General features: G+C 50.8%; 1 protein-coding gene across 5 annotated transcripts in view; it reads right to left on the bottom strand.

The window, feature by feature from the left end:
• The window catches only part of TRAF3IP1 (TRAF3 interacting protein 1), a 73,559-nt gene that overhangs the window by 50,910 nt on the left and 2,990 nt on the right, over positions 1 to 19,659 (bottom strand). For 3 of the 5 annotated variants that reach the window (XM_036086441.2, XM_036086440.2, XM_078071541.1), the window contains exons 2-9: positions 19,229 to 19,297; positions 18,670 to 18,831; positions 16,714 to 16,857; positions 16,189 to 16,611; positions 13,088 to 13,159; positions 12,069 to 12,144; positions 3,284 to 3,385; positions 949 to 969 (exon numbers count right to left, since the gene is read on the bottom strand). In XM_036086441.2, the coding sequence (XP_035942334.2) occupies positions 949 to 969; positions 3,284 to 3,385; positions 12,069 to 12,144; positions 13,088 to 13,159; positions 16,189 to 16,611; positions 16,714 to 16,857; positions 18,670 to 18,831; positions 19,229 to 19,297 (1,069 nt within the window). The remainder of the gene's footprint in view (positions 1 to 948; positions 970 to 3,283; positions 3,386 to 12,068; positions 12,145 to 13,087; positions 13,160 to 16,188; positions 16,612 to 16,713; positions 16,858 to 18,669; positions 18,832 to 19,228; positions 19,298 to 19,659) is intronic. The other 2 variants (XM_078071540.1, XM_036086442.2) reach the window with 2 other exon arrangements.

Raw genomic sequence — 19,659 nt, 5'->3', positions numbered from 1 at the left:
AATTCAAAAGGTAGGCTGATCCAGTCAAGCAATTTAACATAAAGGAAATACAACCCGAGAGGGATGGACGCGTGTGATCCTGTGTGTCAAGATGCTCACCAACCACCACTTGTGTTAGTGACGGTGGGGGGTCACGCCAGCAGACTATGGCAGTCACTCGTCAGACCCTTTGCATAAAACAGTGTCACCGTCCTAACACATAACTGAGGACAGTAACGAATCTAATAACACACACACACACACACACACACACAATGGGCGTTCTAGAAGAACATTCATTTAGGTTAGAAAGTGTTTTTCATTTCCTTCTTGATATTTTTCTACATTTAAAAAACTTTCTACTTTGGGTATATATCAAATTGTTTTTATAATCTGAATAAAGCTTTCTTCATTTTAATAAAAAGATTTAATCAGGAAGTAACAACCCCTAACTATTAAGGCAATTAAATTTATTCCTGCATTTTAAGTAAAAGGGCTTTGTGTTTTAGAAATCAGACTTTGTAATTTAGAAAAATCAGACTTTGAATTTAGAAATATACTTTTTATTCTGGAAAGAATCGTAATACATTCTTCCAGAACATAAGATATATAAATTAGGGAGCCTGGGTGGCTCAGTTGGTTAAGCGACTGCCTTCGGCTCAGGTCATGATCCTGGAGTCCCGGGATCGAGTCCCACATCGGGCTCCCTGCTCAGCGGGGGGTCTGCTTCTCCCTCTGCCCTCTTCCCTCTCGTGCCCTCTGTCTCTCATTCTCTCTCTCTCTCAAATGAATAAATAAAATCTTTAAAAAAAAAAAATTATAAATTAAATCTTACAGTGGTAGAGTTACGTTTCCTTCAATTACCTTCACTGACTCACAGTGTAAAACAAATCTGACAGTACATGTTAGTGTCTACACGCACACACACACAATTTATACCAAATACACTCAGTTCAGGCCGTTCCTCACCTGCATCACTCGGGGAGCCGCCTGCAAAAAAAAAAAAGAAGAAAAAGGACATCGGAAAACCGACTTCTGTGTTGGTAAAGCTCAGTGTATTGAGTAGCAGGACTAGGGACAAACACTAAGTAACGGGGCACCAGTCAGGGAACACAGAGCCTTTCCTAGGGTCCCACTGCCATCACTTTATTTTCAAAGATCGAAAGACAAAGAACAAAGCGCACTTTGAATTCTAAAATGCTATTAATGAAAAGAGGCAACAGGAGTATGAAGAAAGCAGGTCACAGACATAAATGAGAGAGATTCGAGATGAGGCAACAGCTGATAAGCCAGGGAGCGTGAGGGACGAGAAGGTGTGACGCCCTTTTCGTGACGGGGTGACAGCAACCAGGGCCCTCCCTCCCTAGCTCGTCAGCAACAGCTCTTCCATCAGCTCCTGAATGAGGACATTTCTCCAGCTCCCCATGGGCCTACCTCCTCCTTCCAGTGCTGCATTTTAGGGACAAATGGGACCTATGTGGCCCCCAGGAAATGAGCAGGAGCACTGTAGGGAGGGGAGACTCAAGGTCACAGAAGATACTCTCTGCCCGACACACCTGAGACACAGGACCACGTCTGCAGAAGCGACAAAACGGCACAGGTCCAAGTCGGAGCCAAGGACCCCCGGGAGCTGCCGTGCAGCCCCCCATAAACCACAGCCCCACCTCCACACAGGGACCCTTCACACGCACGAGGACTGGGCCCGGGTTACCCTGAGGACACACGGCGCTCCTCAGACACCTCAGTCTGTCTGCTGGGGCAGACTTCAGAACTCTGGCCCTTCTGGGCAAGGGGAAGCGGGGGGCCCTACAGGACTATGTGTACGGAACACAGGAACTCCCACGGGTCACACTGCACAGAGCAGAGGACAGGCCCCGCCCCCACAGAGCCCGACGAACTGCGGGTTAGGAGGGGCCTGGAAATCATGTTTCTGGACAGCGCCACTAGAAGGATGGGGTGACAGCAGTGGGGGCTTGGGCCCGACCCTGGGCAGCAGGGCCTCTCCCTGACGCCATGCCACCTGGAGTGCACTTGGCAGAGCCCAGCGTGTGGCAGCCGCCGTGCAGCCTGGGGCCCTGGAGTCCAGACCGCTGGGCTCTCCTCCAGTCTCAGAGCATCAGTGCTGGGGACAGACTGCGGGTTCATGTGCAGCTGCTGGGGCTCAAGGCCGACACCCGGATGGACAGTGCACACAGCAGGCCCCCCTTCACAGAGGGAGTCTCCCACCCTTCGGCGGGGGCTCCTGCCTCACAGACACTCAGGTCTTCTCTGGACCCGTCACCAGCTCAGCCTCTTTCTCTCGCCCTGGCGACCAGACCCCTGGCCACTCACACGCCATCTCTGGTGCAGACCTTGCCTGAAGCACCCTGGAACCTGCCCGTCCCCCGACCGCCCACGCCAGCCCAGGCCACTCTCTCCTGGGCTGCTCACTAAGCCTCCCAAGCTGATGTGACCCACACGTGCCTGAGCCGCTCACGCCGACAGCAGCAGGGCCTCCTGCAGGGGCTGGCCCCCTGCTCCGCCCCCCGCCGGGAGGCTCTGTGCAGCCCCACCCCGGGCCTAAGTCCCTGGCGGCCCAGACCACGGCACAGGGCGTCCTCCAGGCGGGCTCTGCTCACCGGGGCACCCACCGCACACGGCAGGCCGTCGGCAAACCTTTCGGTGCACACACACTGACAGGCACCAGCCCTCCCCACAAGCGGGGCTCTGGGGCGCCGGTGCCCCGCCAAGCCTGCGAGGAGCTCCAGGCCCCGGCAAACGCCGCGTGTGTGCTTCACCACAGTGTAAGTGCTGAGAATATTAGGCCAAAAGCAGAATCTCACCGACGCACAACTTCAGACACCCAGAAAACATGACAGATAGAAACACCGGGTCAGGACTGTGTTTCAAGCTGCTTCAAAGTCCTCTTTGAACATGAAATCTGGGTGAAATCTGAGTGGTGTGCGGCTCGGCCCGTGGGACTCCCCAGCACTGACTCTGAAGCTGGTTTCCGGGCCTTCCGACGCCACCTGGGCTCCGCACGTTACCTCCGAAAGAGCGCTGGGGACCCGGGAGAGGCCGGTGCTGCCACAGAAGGACAGCGTGCCCCACCCTAGCTGATGCAAAAGGGCAAAAAGGGGTCCTTCATCACATCCAGTCCTGCTGGTGTGAAGAACCAGGGACTGGACCCCGTGTGCGTCAGAGAGCCAAAGGGACCCCGTGGCTCTGGCCGCCGCCCTCTGGGGAGAGAGGTGCCCCCATGTGCGTGTGGAGCGGCTCAGGCTCCCTCACCAGGAAAGGAGTGAAGAGAGGGTGTCCTTCTTACCTTTCTGCTTCACTGCTGGTTCTGGCTCGACGTTCTCACGCCACAGACTAGCTGAATTATCATCTGAAACACTAGCTGAGTTAGTATTAGCTTCTTTTGTTCCTGACAGAAAACAGTTTAAAATGAGTCATTACGATGTGCACAGCAGGCTGGTCCTCTATGGCTTCATTAACAGAGAGCACACACACTCATCCACGCTCTCCCACACTGCGAGCTTACAGAACACTGGCCAAAGGCAGCTTTTGAGAACTCACACCAAGAATGTTCCTCCCAGCTGCGGCTGTGGGATCAGGAGAGGGAAGGGGTGCCCGGAGTATGAGAAGGCCCCATGCTCATTCAGCCCAGGAGGAGGATGGGGTCCCCACAGCCAAAGCAAACTGGCCCCTGCACCCCCATTTCCAGAACCTTCCTGACACTACCCATCTCCACCCACCTCCCCACTGCAGCCAGGCCCAGCTGAGAAGCTGCAGATAGGTGACAATTTCAGCAAAGCAAGAGGAAAAGAAAAATATCTCTGGCATATTGAAAGCTCCTGAACCCTCATGAAACTACTGACTAATGGGCCAATGTCTATAAAAATAGAAAAAATATCAAATACCCAAGAAATAAAACATTTTTTATATTAAAAATAAAGGGGGGGAAGGGAGGTGTTGAAGGAAAAGATTTTTAATGTGGTAGGACTCAGGGTAGAAAACTAACCCATCACTAAAGGACCCTCACTCTAAAATGAAACCAGGAGACAAAAATAAAGTTAGAAAAATGTTCCCTTTCCTGAAATACAATCTTATAATTTCTTAAAAGTATTCAAATAAAGTTTATATCAGAATCAACCTATCATTAGCCATCAAAGAACTGAATTTATGTAATAGAACTTCATACAGTAGATGACATAATTTCCAAGGAAATTTTTTTCTTTTTTCTTTTTTTTTTTTTTTAAAGATTTTATTTATTTATTTGACAGAGAGAGACACAGCGACAGAGGGAACATAAGCGGGGGCAATGGGAGAGGGAGAAGCAGGTTCCCCACAGAGCAGAGAGCCCGACGTGGGGCTCGATCCCAGGACCCTGGGATCATGACCTGAGCTGAAGGCAGACGCTAATGACTGAGCCACCCAGGCGCCCCAGGAAATTTTTTTCAATCTATAAAAATGATAATTTAAACAGCCCGATTCAAGTAATTATTTATGATATCTAAGGTAGCCAAAGAATCAATATGAAATACTAAATTCTAAAACAAATGTAAAAATAAAATAAACTTGGCAATTGTAGATTATCTATTTTTAAAGAAAACATGCAATTTCAGATTGTTACATTTTATTTGAAAATGTCAAAAATTTCCTACACTGTTCAAAACCTACCAGCGCAATAAGTAACTTCCAAATGCAACAACTTCTGTCCAGAGCTGGAGGGGACTGATGACACTCTGCCCCATTTCCTCTCTTCAAATGTCTAGTGGCATTCTTTTTTTTTTTTTTGAGAGGCCTATGATGGTTGTTTTAACATCTTTCCTAATATTTTTAAACTTTACTAAAACTCTGATACACAAACACAACAGAAAAACAAGCTACAACTAATAATACTAATAATAATACATACTATAATAATAATTTTAATAATATACAATCAATTCTTAATCATAGAGGACAGACTAACCAGTCTGCCAAATAACAGCTTTAAAGAAAATAAATAATACACCCATAAAATATAAAAATTATTATGAACTGGCAAAAAAATCTGTCGTCTGAATTATCAGTAATGAATGAACCTGGCAGGTAAGGATGTGGGCCTTGGCGTCCTGATTTCCTAAGTTCCAGTGCCCCAAGGCTGCACCTTGAGCAGGCTCCTCGCCTCTTCCGAGCCAGTTTGCCCCAGCTTACGGTGCTCTCGTAAAGAGATCCTGTGCTTTACAAAGCAGGGAGCGCTGTGCCTGGCCAAGCGCCCATCTGTCAGTTACCATCCCTGAGACTCACCAGGTACAGCCCACAACACAGCCCCAAGCAGCTTCCCACTGTGCCCGTGAGCTGTAAATGCGAACAAATAACCAGGCCTTAAAGTGAGGGGCTCCACCTGGCCCAGCGATCAGTCTCAGCACCCTGTTATGGGACGCAGAAACACCAGTGCACCCAGATAGGACACAAGATAAAGGCACAGTGTTGCCTATGTAGGGGTCAGAGCGAAGCCAGATGTTCCAACCCAAATCTAATGAGGCCTTTAGATCAAACAGAAACATGGGGAGAAGCGAGGGGGAGAGCAATGTCATAAGTGAAGCGACATCACAAGGAAATGGACGTGTCCAGAAGGTGGAACATTCTACAAGACAAGCAACCTCATCTCTTCCAAAACCAGTGTGCGAGACTAAAAGGGCAAGGTGGGGGCGCACAGAGGGTGGGGGGGCTGTTGAGATTCGAGTCATTTAAAAAGACAAATAGAATAAAAAATATACAGTGTGTTCATCTTAATGGAATCCTGGTTTTTTTTTTGAAAAATAACACTTTTGAGTCACTAAGATTTCGATACTATTGGGGAACAGTAATCCCGCTAGAGACAACAATAATGTTGTGGCTGTGTCTGAGCAGGTCTTTTTTGTTTTTTGAGCTGCAGGCTGAAGTATTTAAAGCATTAGGGTGTTTTGATACACTTTGAAATCATTCATAAAAATACATGGCTCTAGATGAAGCACATATGACGAGACATTAGAACCACTGAATCCGTGTGAGAGGTCGAAGGGTGCTCATCACTCTTCCTACTTCTCTGCATTTTTCGTAATAAAAAACTTTACACAATAAAACAGACATGAGTGACGGGACCCAAGCAAGGTGAAGACACATGGAGGCACAGGGTTCCAGGAGAACCCGGACCGTCAAACGACTGTGAAGAGAACGAGGCTCATCACACAGCGGGCATTCCGAGGGGGCAGGGAAGAAATGGTTCGTGTCTGAGAAAGCAGTGGGTAATTTCCTTGTTGAGCTCTTCAGCATCCCTGAAAGACAAAGCGCACGGCCGCCATCAGGCGCAGGCTGGCCCAGGTCTGCAGGCCCAGCGGGGGCGGGGCTTACAAGCACCAGCTCAAGGTGAAGGGCAAGCGTGAGGAAAGGCTCCCTGACCGACCCAGGCCCTGCATCTGGAAATCACACTCAACGAGAATATCAGCAACTGTGACAACCGCTGACAAACCCTGAATCCCAGAAGTCAAATGGCTGGCAGCACAAGGTGACATCTGTGACTGGCAGGACAGTGAAGACAGGGGCGGGGGAGGGGAGGAGGCGCCAGGGGTCACCGGACCAGCTGGGGCCAGGGTGCAGGACCCCTCTCTGGCCACTAGGTGGCACCAGGCTCCGCTCGAATGTCCGCCGAGCTCTCCACTGAGAACCAGGGGTGTTGCAGGGCTCCCGCTCCCTGGACACTGAGCTGTCCCTAGTGTCTACAAAGTGAGGGTACATGTCTGAATAGCCAGTGCACTTTATTTTAAATCCATGATACCATCTCAGCATGACACGCCTCACCTGACGTAGGATCTACAAAGCAGATCCAGTAGGCACACCTGGGACACACCAGCCCCGGTACGGAGACATCTCCCTGAGTCTCAAGGCAGGTGTTTCTAGACCCACCTACCACGAGGTCACTGTGGCTCAGAGAACGTACCCATGAAGCTAGCTCAAGGCCAAGAGGCGGCAACGGGAGGAACAGATCTTCCCGCTGGTCTGGGATAGGGCAGATCTGCCCACAGGGGCAGCACCACCCAGGTCCTCTCCTGCTGCACAGGGACTGCCCGGTGCTTCCCTGCTCGGACCGGGCTGGACCGGCCCGCAGCCGGGAGAGGCTCCCGCAGGGAGGGAACACGTACACTCTCACAGGATGCGGGTGAACTGCACCCTGCGAGCCCGCGGTGAAGGTTCCTCAGTAAGAACCCATCCCGCTCCCCTTCAGCACCTCCCAGTCGGTCACCCCACACCGCTGAGGAACTAGATAAACCACGCAAGGCTGACCTGCTTGGAGTAAGATCAGTCAACACCGCCTTCTAAGAGGACCGCCTTCTAAGAGGACCGCCTTCTAAGAGGACGGCCTTCTAAGAGGACCCCTTTTACGCTGTGCCCCTGCTGAGCCAAGGATGCAGCAGCTGCCTACAAACACACCTGCTCTTGAGCTCAACTTCTTAAAGGGAAAGCACTCGCTCGCATTCAACACTTACCATTATTCTAGCTACAGGCGCAGAATTTTCAAAAATCAAAGCGATACAAGTTCAGCCTAGACTAGACAAATTTTTGTCTTTTCCTGGAGCGAAGATTTACACTATATTTTCCCCTAAATGTCACTCAAGATTTTTAATATTTCTGAAGAATTTAGTTTGACATCACAGACAGCAAATACTGATCTTCATCCAGGATTACCCCATTGAAATTCCCGATTCACAGGTCTCATTGCTCCACCCCAGCAGGCGAGGATGCGTGCGCACACCGCAACAGAAGAGGGCAAAGCCCCGGGGAACAACCTCCCCAGTGCGCCCTGGCAAGCACCTTAAAATCTTTATTATGGGGCATTTTCTTAATACAACACAGCAAAGCAGGATGGGAGAGCTGAACGACCATTTCTGACCACCCACATCATTTTGTAAAATTCCAACAGCAAGATAAAGAAAGCATCTTGATCTAGATGCAAAAGTAAGTTACACATAGAAAAGCATGTAAAAGTTAACTAAAACTGAGTTAATATTCCTTATCATATAATTCAGGAAGTTAAAGCAAGTGGCATATAAGTCATTTCCGATCTTCACTCTCTCTTGGTTAGAAGAATAAAATATGTAACTATGCTGAGAGGTAAATATTTCATATCAAGGTGGTGAGGAATGTAAACTAAAGAATACCTTTTTCTTACCGATTTCTGAAGTGGCAGTTTCCTGATCTGCTTCATGATTTAATCCAGACACTATGGGATCTAACATTTTAGCTGAAATAGTATCTTCCTTTCTTCCTGACGTAAAATGGTTAACGACAGATTAAAACATTGTAGAAGTTTTTATATGCGGGTGCTCTGGTCGGGACAAACAGGGGTTTACACCAGGCTCCCACTACCTCGTCCCCTCCGGGGTCACAGAAGGCCCCCCCACCGCCGCTCCTCCCTCCCAGCGCTCTCCGAGCAGGACCCCGTGGGTCCTGGCCGGCTCTGGGGTTCACCATCTTTATCTCCACACTCCCCTACACTAATTTCACATGGATCTTCATGTGACGGCAGGAAAGACCACCATGTAAAAAACCCCAACTTCTTTGATTTCACCTTCAGTCGCCCCAACTCCCTCCCCAAACGGCTCCGCTCTCGTCCTGACACACGACTGGGCTGCACTGCAGGCACCTGAAATCCCACCTGTGGGAAACAGAACGCGTGGCGTTGTCCCCCATCCCAGCAACCGGCTTTTCCCAAAGCCTTCGCACTCCAGCAACAGCACCACGTGGCTGCCCAGACCCCTCCACGGATCTTCTCGCTGTGCCCTCTCCTAACAAGGGCCACCCAGTCACCCAGCCACTCTGTCATCCCTTCCATCAAACACGTCCTCACCAGTGACACTCGGGTCCCGGCCGTCAGTCTCACCTGGACACGAACTGCTGTCCAGCCTCTCTGTACTTGCCTCTCTCCGCTCTGAACAGGGATGATTCTAACACCTGTCAAATCACGCCTCTGTCCTGTTTACTGTCCTCCAAGGACTTCTGCTCACACTCACTACAAAACTCTCGGCCTCCGTGGCCCAACACCTCGGGCCTGCCTATTCGTGCAGCCTCTTCTATCTCTTCGTCCCCCCCGCCCAGCCTCACTGCTGGGCCTCCTGCCACTCAAACAGGCAAGCCTGTCCCCAGCTCAGGGCCTCTGCCCATTCCTGGACACCTGCATGTCCTCCTTCACCCTAGTCAACTCCCTGTCCAGACATCCCCTCCTCAGAGCCTCTCTGCCTGTGCACCCGCCCCTACATCCCCACCCCTCTCGGCTACGTTTTCCATCAGAAGACTCATCGCTAACATGAAAGTGTACACCCTGTGGTCTCCTGATTATCTGACTTGTCCCTCCACATTATGTGCCCCAGAAGGGCGGGTATGCCATAAATATCTGCAGAACAAATAAAGGAAGACTCAAGGGGACAATCCCAGCCCGTGACTGACTTGTAGGAAATGGGCAGGTGGCTGGGGTGGCCCCAGAGCTCAGCGGGCAGGGCTTAGGTGCCCTTCTGCCCCTGCTCCGCTCTGGGCCCAGGCCCCGCATCCAGCAGGGCTCCACCCACAGGGCTCCACCAGCTCGGTGGTCAAAGGGAAGCAAAGGTTCCGACTCCCCGACATTCGCAGCCTCCACTGGGGCTTGCGTCACCTTACCGAGCTGTTTCACGGCATGCTCCTTCTTAGCTTTACTGTAGGAAGAGTTATGTTCTTTTTCAGGGGAAAGACTATTTTCACTGGTTCTAGAGTCCCTTCTTCCTGATATGAAATTGCATAATTAAAGTTTGTATTAAGGTTAATTTGTAATTCTGCATAGTATACTCACTCATAGTACATTATTCTGCTATAATGTGCTACTTAATAATAAGCCAAAAGTATCATATTCTTATGAAGAAACTTTTTTGGATTCTATAGAGATTCTACAATAGCTTTAAGATTCTAAATATGTTTAACAAACATGATACCCCACACTCTAGTAAATGCAAGGCTTCTCCCCTCGGGCAGAACATGGAGGTCCTGTGCCTCCTACACCTTCTGAATGCTGGACATTCGCCCAAATGTGGCCCATTTAAGTAAGGCAGAAGGTCAGGGTGGAGCACCAGCCGTGCTGGGGGAGGATGTGCAGTGAGGTCCACGCCCAGCTCGCCGGCAGGGAAGGAAAGAGTCCATGAGCTTATCGACAGCTGGGGAAAGCTAGTCTCAGAAAGCCGGCAAACCTCTGTAATTCTCTCTCTAAGAGGCCACAGAAAAGGAGCCCTATGGCACAAGCTCGCCAGCAAACTCAGATGCACACGCCCCGAGTTATTAGAAAAGAAGATAATAACAATTGTCAGCTTACAAAAAAATCACAATTCAACAGAAGAACTGCGGGCTAAGATTGAATACAAGGTGAGGTTTGCGGTGCAGTGACCACAGTCCGTGACACTTCTACACTCCAGCAATCATCACTAAGAAACAGGGAAGGGAAAGAAGATGCCATCTCTAAACAAACTAAAAACAAACTGTCGTGACCCATGACTAACAGACACAGCCCAGCACATGCATAGGGAGACTCCCATACTAACTTGGAATCAGAAGTATCCAACCTTCCCCAAATAATGAAAGCATAAGTTTAACTTAGAGTCCAACTCAATCCTGATAAATTTATTAGCTCTGTTTGTGGATGGGGAGATTATTTGACTCAATGGTTTTAAAATAATCTGGAAGAGTAAGCACATAAAAGGGCTTAAAATTAATGATTCTGGAACACCTCGTGAGTTACTCTGAAATGGAGAGCATCACCTTACACCATGAATTAAAATAAGAAATAACTAAAAAGATTAAATATAAAAACGCATGACAAAACACAAATCTTCATCTCTCAAATCTCTGGACAAACTACAAAAAAAAAAAAAAGACTGGCCATTTCCAATGCATAAAAATTAAACACTCAGGCAAATCAGGAACTAACATAATGAACAGAAATGAACTGGGGCGGGGGGGGGGGCGGGGCGGAGACAAACTGGCGGATGTCCTTAACATACAGTGAGCTTGTGCCAACTAAGAACAACACTGAAACGGCCATCACAGCAGTGAGGAATCCCACAGAGAACAGACAAGCCCGAGGAGCCAATACAAATTACTCACACACATAAAACTGCACAATTGCACTAGCAATTCAAAAGAGACAGCACTGTTCGTTTTTCCCCTCCCAGACTCAGCAGCAAGCCTTGGACGCCATGGAGAAGGTGCAGGGCTGGGGGCACGGTGGGCGCAGCCTGCAGCCGACACCACCAACAGCCCGGTCCCCAGAGACGCCCGCAGAGGGACAAGCTCGTGAAAGCCTCACGTACTGTTCTGAAGTGGGGCTTTCTGTCTCAGTGTAACGTCCACGTGACAAACTCCAACTGCGGCCCTCCTGCCGTACGGCTCTAACTCTTACCATTTAGGAAAAGGACGATGTTTCAGACGCTACCACTACTCAAAGTAACCTCACACTTCACCTGAAAACCTGCAACACTACCGGCCCCCGGCAGCACCTGCCCGCCCTGGACGGAACCCCCCATCCGGCTTGTTGGTCGGGCTGAACCGGTGCTACCCTTGGGCAAACCCCCGGCCAGGCCTGTTCGCTTCAACCTCAGCTCTCAGTAGCACGACTCCCAGGGATCGGTCCTGCTGTTTTTTAAATGCATGACGTCACCCACGAGCAGGATGCTCTTGCTGGCCACCGAGTCGGGATTACTTTCAGCCTACCACTTCAAATGACAAGAGTCAGTGAAACATGGGTGACTGATAACCATTTCCGGAAAATTAAAATTCAATCGCATCTTTTAGATTGCAACAGATCTCCAGCAAAGGGGTGCTACTACCAGCCGCTGGTGTCTTGGGCTCACACACGTACGCGCAGACGTGTGCGTGTGTGTGCGTGCGTGTGCGTGCGTGTGTGTGAGAGAGAGAGAGAGAGATTGACATATCTTCATCCTTCTCACATAGTCTTTGTTTATCCCCCCCAACGGCAGATCTGCCTTCTAGCCACAGGCTGTTCTTTCTACCAGATACTGTGATCAATATCCATATTTTCAGCTCCTTATGTGATAAATTTGCAGTACCTTCCACTGAATTTTCGAATCGCCGTTTTGATGCTTTTGTAGTCACCGACCTGGATGCTCTAGTGGAAATCTCAGTCTTAAAGAAAAGAGAATGGAAAAGAATTAGCTGATGCATGACACAGCAATGCCTGGAGTAGATTTACTAGTCAAGCTCTGCGCGAGGAAGAACAAAGAGGAAACAGAACACCACCACCCGCTAAAGAGGAACGGATACCAGCTGAGCACAGCTCAGCACCCCAGACCTGAGGGTGGACAGAGGACACTCAGGCCTCCTTCACTCTAAATTCGGAAATCCATCTTTCTGCAAAGCTCTCCAAAGCCCAGCAATCCGCCAACCACACTGAGAAGCACCGTCTTATCAGATGTGTTTATGAGAACTCCATCTCCTTTGCTATATGCTAATTACTCGCATGCATCTGTGACAATTCTGAGTGCATACACATGTTTGAACAGAGCACACACCGGCCATAAGGTTTTGCTCAGCCTGCCACAATGCCCTCCTAACTGGCCCCTCAGCCTCCACACCGCCCCTGGTCCGTCTTCCCTGCAGCTGCCTGGACGCGTTCTCTAAAATGCAGAGTGCTTTAGGAAAGTTGGGCTGAGTCTAACCTCCATGGCCTGGAGACGAGGAGATGATGTGGCCCAGCCTCGGCTGCGCCCCAGCCACAGGACACGCACCACGGGGCCCCACACAGGCCAAGCAGAGCTCAGAGGGATCCCTCCAGCACCTCAGCTGTCCCAGTCTGCCTGGTGACTGGATCCTCTCCCAGACTCACCTGAAGCTCCACCAGACCCTCTCCCAAATGACTCCCCCATCCCTTTGTACCCCATACGTCATACCTGTCAAACAACTATATGAGGAAAGCCAGGAGCCCAGCACAGAAGCCGGGACTCACGCGTGAGCCTGCGCCACGTCCCCAGCCCCCGGTCTCCACAGACTAGAAGAGACCACAGCATGGCAGTCGCCACGTCAACACAGCCACGGTTTATGTCCCTTGAAATTATTTTTTAAAGTTTACCTCTGTTTCAGCTTTGGAATCTTTCAAAGATCCATCTGGCAGCTTTTTAGACACCTCCCCTGAGCTTGAGGACTGTTAAGAAAAAAAATCGTCACATTCTAGAATTATTCAAATCTGTTACATCCAGAAACACATCAAGGCGCCAGATGTTTCTAGCTGAGCAGCAGCAAGATCACCCCTCCCTTAAGAGCATCCATCCCCCTCCAGGCCTGAGTATCTGTGGCTGGTACGCAGCCCTCATCCCAAAGGGCCGTCCGGATCATTCCTGGTGGGGCAGACTGGGGGCACAGGGGGTTGGGGCGGTGCCTCCCAGGAAGCTATGGAATAGTGGGACACATGGGATGCCCACCCGAGGCCAAACCTCTTGGAAACGCCCAGTAAAACATGGGGAATCTGGAAATGTGGGAAGGAGTGAACAGGAGAAACTACCAGCCACCATGGAAACACGGCCCCTGCTCATTCTGGGGCCGGGGGCGGGGGGGCACTTTCCAATGGAGGGTTCTCGTCAAGCAAAAGCTTCAGACTCTCCATCAGGAAATACTCCCGAGGGTGCAGGAAAGGGGAACCCTCCTACGCTGTTGGTGGGAATGCAAGCTGGTGCAGCCACTCTGGAAAACAGTATGGAGGTTCCTCAAAAAGTTGAAAATAGAGCTACCCTACGACCCAGCAGTTACAGTACTGGGTATTTACCCCAAAGATACAAATGTAGGGATCCGAAGGGGTACGTGCACCCCGATGTTTATAGCAGCAATGTCCACAATAGCCAAACTATGGAAAGAGCCTAGATGTCCATCAACAGATGAATGGATAAAGAAGATGTGGCATATATGCACAATGGAATATTACGCAGCCATCAAAAGGAATGAGATCTTGCCATTTGCAACAATGTGGATGGAACTGGAGGATATTATGCTGAGCGAAATAAGTCAATCAGAGAAAGACAATTATCATATGATCTCACTGATATGAGGAATTTGAGAAACAAGACAGAGCATCATAGGGGAAGGGAGGCAAAGGGGAAACAAGACAAAATCAGAGAGGGAGACAAACCATAAGAGACTCTTAATCTCAGGAAACAAACGGAGGGTTGCTGGAGGGGAGGGGGTGGGGGAGGGATGGGGTGGCTGGGTGATGGACAATGGGGAGGGTATGTATTGTGGGGAGCGTTGTGTATTGTGTAAGACTGATGAATCGCAGACCTGTACCCCTGAAACAAATAATACATTATTTGTTAATAGAAAAATTAAAATAAATAAATAAATAAATAAATTTTGAGGTGTTAAAGAAAAAAAAGGGAAATACTCCCGAGAGGAAGTACAGGAAACCTGGGAACCCCAGCTCATAGCTACAGTCAAGTCTCTGACCGACACGTCCTAATGTAAGGACTAGAAGAGACTAGACCTCAGACCCTGTGCCCCGTGAAGACTGAAAAGCAAGGGATGACTGTCGAGTTCAACACTGAAGCGTTTCCCTAACTTCCTGCTGGAGGCGCCAGGCTGTGCACAGCCCACCCCGCCGTCCCCTTGAGGGTGAGGGGCGCCGCACACACCGCCCGGATGCCTGGTCCTTTACCGCCACACCTGACACTCTGCACACACCTACTACTTCCCCTTCTCTTCATACACCGCCTGAGGGGCTTGAGAAGGTCCCAGCAGCGTCTCTTCCAGGCGGGAACCGAATGGAGGAGAATCAAGGGATCTGACGCAGGGTGGAGACCAGCAGAGGCGGGTTAGAGGGGAGTCTCTGCCTCCCCAGAGCCCCCTTGGGAGGTGGCCCACACGGGGTGTCCTTCCACTGGCAAGCACTGCCCCCCAGATGCTGCCCCCCAGAAGGGCTGACCCAGCAAAACCACCACGGAAGATCTATGCAAGGCCGACTCCGGGCGGACGCGGACCAGCCCTGGGCAGAGGCACGGGCCCTGAGCCCTGGCCCCACACGCTCGAAGCCAAGCCGTCACTGCCGCTGGGCTCCAGAAGCCCACAGACCCCCCATAAAAACTTCTCTTTGGAATTAGCTTTCTATTAAAAACACTCCTCACAGCATCAGCAATTTTCGTGAACGTGATGCATGGGAAACTTCGTCGGAAAACCTGGAGGGCTGAGGCCATCCCCCTCGGGGGCTGCCTCACGCCAGGAAAACACACGCGAGCACGCTAGCGCGTCAGAGAACTCAGGCTGGTGAGAAACGCCTTTTCTCAGACCCCTACAAAGAGGCAAGAGATGGGGAACGCCTTCGTTACTCCCAAAACTCCTAAGGGAAGCCGGGTTTTTGTGACCTGTCTCACGGGGCCCATTACTCTAGGGCGTTCATGGGAGACCGCGAGGCTCTCTAAGGGTCCGTCCCGCGGCCCCTCACCCCTGTACTGTCCCAGCCTGAGACACAACATGCCACAGAGCCAGGTGCACGAGCCACGAGCGCCGGCGCAGGCCTCGCCCCTCCCCACGCCGCTGCGTCTCGTGGGCGCATCTTGAACCTCTCCAGACCTCCGCTCCCTCCTTCCTAGCAGCTGGAGACCAAGAGATTCCCACAGCCTTCCGGGGACACTTCCTAATATGCTGTCCCCACGAGAACAGGCATGAGCAGCGCCAGCCCTGACGGAGACCTGAACTAGCTATAGTGACCCCAAAAGTAACTTGCACATTTAGAAAACACTGAAACCAAACAAATTTTCTGGCCAATCATAAATTTACCTGAAAATTTAATTAAACAAAAATTACAGTAACAGAGGCCTTGTATGTATCTGCTAATGCCCACAAGACTTAGAGAGGAGCCCTGAGCCTTGGTAAATTCAGCCGTGCCCAGGAGCAGGCACACGACCGAGGCGGCTCGGAAGGACCGCTCACGCAGCTACGGAGTGGGCCCCCTGTCTTCAAAAAACACCCAAATGCACACACTCAGCCCGAGGCGAGAACAGTGCACCTCGGAACCCCAGCAAAAACTGGTGTCGGTTTGGGTTTCTACGGGGAATGCCCGCGTGGCTTCACTTTACCGCGGTGCTGGAGAGACGCAGAGTCCCAATCACACCGCGACAAAGACGGGAAACACGTTCGAGAACACCACAAACTCTTCTTAAAGACAGAGGTTTTCAAGCAGGACTTTACCTTTTTGTCGGGTTTGTCGTGCTCTCTGGTCTTCTCCCTGTCGGGGTCTCTGGAGTGCTCCCCGTCCTTCACCCTCCGCCTGTCCCTGTCCCGGGCCTTGTCCTGCTCGTGCTCCCTCTCCCGGTCTTTCCACCTCTCTTTCTCCTTTCCTCCCTCGTTCCTTTTCTCTCTTGCGCGGTCCAGGTCTTTGTCGCGGTCCCTGTTGCCTCGGTCTCTGTCCTGCTTGGCCCGGTTTCTGACTCGTTCTCTCTCCCCTTCTCGGTGCTTGTCTCGCTCAGGATCTTTATGTCTATCACGGTCGGTCTCCTTCGTCTTCTCCTTCTCCTTGTCCTTCTCTCTTGCTTTGCTTTCTTCCTTCACTTCTTCTTTCTGTTTTCGATCTCTGCTTGTACTTCTCTCGTTTATTTCAGAGTTCCTTTTATCCTGGAAAGAAGGTCAAACAACAATATCACTTACAAATGTCTTCACCTGAACTATAAAAAGACTCATTATTTCATTTTTGAATATGTGCAATTTGCAAGTCACCTCTTTATCTTTATGAACTCTGGGCTCTTCTTCTCGTGCATTCTTATTGTCCAATTCCTGAGCTTTTGACGTCAGTGAGGTCCTTCCCTTCAGGTCCCCCTTCTCTCCAGCTAACACTCTCTTCACCGCCTCATCGCTGGAGAGCTTGCAGTCCGAGTGGGAGGAAATTAAACACACAGTGAAAATGAGATCAACACAAGTGACAAATGCGAGCGTCTGCATTCATAGACGGTTCACTAAACACATTAAACACGTGGACATGAAAGTCAAAGGATAAAATATTAGAAGGAAATGCTGTCATCACCAAGTACAGCATCACCTCCAACACTTTACACGTGAACAGCAGAGCAGACTCTAGCTAAGCAAATCGCACTTCAATCCCCTGAGCTGTCGAGTGTGGACGTGTGTGTCGTTCAAGGACAGCCTAGCGCTGTGCGCGACCCCACAAACGCCTTACACCTCTCACTGACAGGGCCTCACAGAATGATCTAACTCAAACTCCAACACACGCCAAAACCCTTCTGCAGCATCCCTGACTCTGCGCAGAAGCTTCGAACACCTCCAGGCAGGAATACCACTCGCTCACACACTCATTCCATGAGGACGCACTGAGTGACCATCACTCGCCAGGCACTAGACGCCAGGTTGAGGACACGCTGTGTATCGGGGGAGAGGCCAGATGCAGCAGTTAAACAATGGTGTGCCTAAGCCAGCCTGGGAGAGAGGAAAGGCCAGGGCTCCCAGACCAGCAACCGATCCCCCACTGCTGCCAGACGAAGAAATGAGGGGTCCTGACCAGTGCAAGGGGCCTCAGGGTGCAGGCACGCGTGCGGGAGCTGAGAAAGAACTGGAGGGGAGGGCGTAGCCACAGCTCTTGAGGACGCTTGTGAGCCATGCCACGGAGCTGGCTGGGCCCAGAGGCAACAGGAAGCTGGCAAAGGATTCAGCAGGGAAGACAGGAGTCAAATGTGTTTTGAAAGAGAAGTAACAGGAAGGATGCAGGGGCGGGGACTGGGCACAGAAGCCAGGGCACTGGCAAACTCAGCTGCGTGCCTCCGAGCCTGAGATCTGGATGCAGACCAGGGCAAGACTCTCTCGAGGCCTCCTTGGAGCCACCACCTCCCACCCCCACCCCTGCCATGTGAGCTGAAACCCACCCTCTTTCCCATTTTGGTAACATGCAAAGTTAGCCCCAGCCCACAACCCAACAGGTACACGAAGGGCTGTATTAGCTACGCCCTCTGCCCTCGGGGGCGATGCGGCTCCCACAAAGAAGAAAGGCCCTGGAGACGCCCTGCCGGCACCGCCAAACCTAGATGCCCTCTGGCGTCCCTAGTGAGGACAGCCTGGGCTGGATCTAAGCAGAGACGCCAAGTTTCCAACCCACAGTGAGGATCTCAGGAAGTAGCGAATCAGTCCCTACACAAGAGACTCAGGATTACTTTGAAGGTGGCACAGCTCTGCTGTCAATAGCCAGGAGGGAAAGAGGACCAGAAGAACAGAGTGCAAGGGGGAGGGAGGAGCGTGGAAGGAAGGAATGGAAGGAGAGAAGCAGACACTGGAGGCTGGAAAGGCAGGCAGGGAACAGGAGCGTCCCATAAGCCCCGAAGCAGCAGCACAGCAGGTCCTCCAGCCCCCAGACCCTACCCTGAAAGGACGCCCAAAAGGAGAAGGCAGGCAGGGCTTGGCTGCCGGGCATGCCGCCCCCTGCCCCTGCCCCTTCCCCAAGAGCCAGTGTCTGTGAAGTTCCCTCGTTCATACCTAGCGCGTGAAGAACCTGTGCATGGCGTACCTTTGTTTTACTGTATAGTTTTAATCACCCCTTCTGGAACTCTGAGGCTTGGCAGACACCACCAAACACTCTTCCTGAGACACTGCCCACTACCCTGCGGTCGCCCACCATCCCGTCTTGTCTTTCAGGACTGCTGGGTCTAAACTCTGGCACCTCCGCATTACCTTGCTGAGACAGCATTTTCCAATTCTCTGGAGCAGCTCGTTTGTTCTTTCAGGCTCGTGCCCGGCCACGATCCGCGCTGGTTTTGCGGACAGTGGCTCTCCTGAAACCATCACCACCACGTCTATGGCCTTCTGAAGGAAGCTAATTTTTGCATCTTTATCCTGAAAGATTTCCATTTAAAATACAAATAAAAAGTACTTCCAAAAAAGTTTCCACCATCTTCGGTATGCTCAACAGGCACAGTTACTATTTATATCATGTCAGATTTGGAAATACTAACTCTTTGTAACAAAAGAAAAACATTAAAGCTTTTAATTTTAGTTGGTAGTAGGCTAGCAGAAACCTTTAAAACACTAGTTCCATTTCTCAGTGGATAAAATTAGCATGATATGCAGTTGGCAAAAATAAGAAAATGAAATGAGAAAGGGTATACCACAATTCACGAATTAATCAACCTGTATTTCAACACACCTCAGCATTTAAATGACACACACACCCAGTTCACAGCTTACAGAAAACCCACTTGTTAGGGTGAGGGGCAGCCACCCCCAAGCCTACCTTAACGTTATCGGACTTCAGCTCAGCGTCTGTGTAGAGACCCTTCATGAAACCGGTCATCCTAATCACCTTCAAAAGATCAAGGCCGTGGTCAGCACCTCACAGGGCAGCCTCTTCATCACCCTCACTCCCTGAACCCCACACTGTCAGGAGCTGTCGGAGTCTGTCCATACCCAGGATTTAATTCCTTCACTTACTCAACAAGCTTCTGAGTGTCTACTATACGGGAGGCCTTTTACCAGGCAGAAGCCAGCCTGGAGGTGCAGACGGGTAAACATCTCAAAGACCTGCGGGGTGCTAAGTCCCTAATCCAAACACAGGAGGGGCGAGGGTGTCAGAGGAAGTTTCCCAGAAGACATGGTATCTACACCGAGACCACAGGCTGAGTGGGGGGCGGGGGTGTTTAGGACCCATGTCCCAGGCTAAACCAT

The sequence above is a fragment of the Halichoerus grypus genome, chromosome 4 (genome assembly GCF_964656455.1).
Source record: "Halichoerus grypus chromosome 4, mHalGry1.hap1.1, whole genome shotgun sequence".
NCBI lineage: Eukaryota > Metazoa > Chordata > Mammalia > Carnivora > Phocidae > Halichoerus > Halichoerus grypus.
Note: the sequence above shows the minus strand (reverse complement) of the source record. Positions and strands in the feature narration are given on the sequence as shown.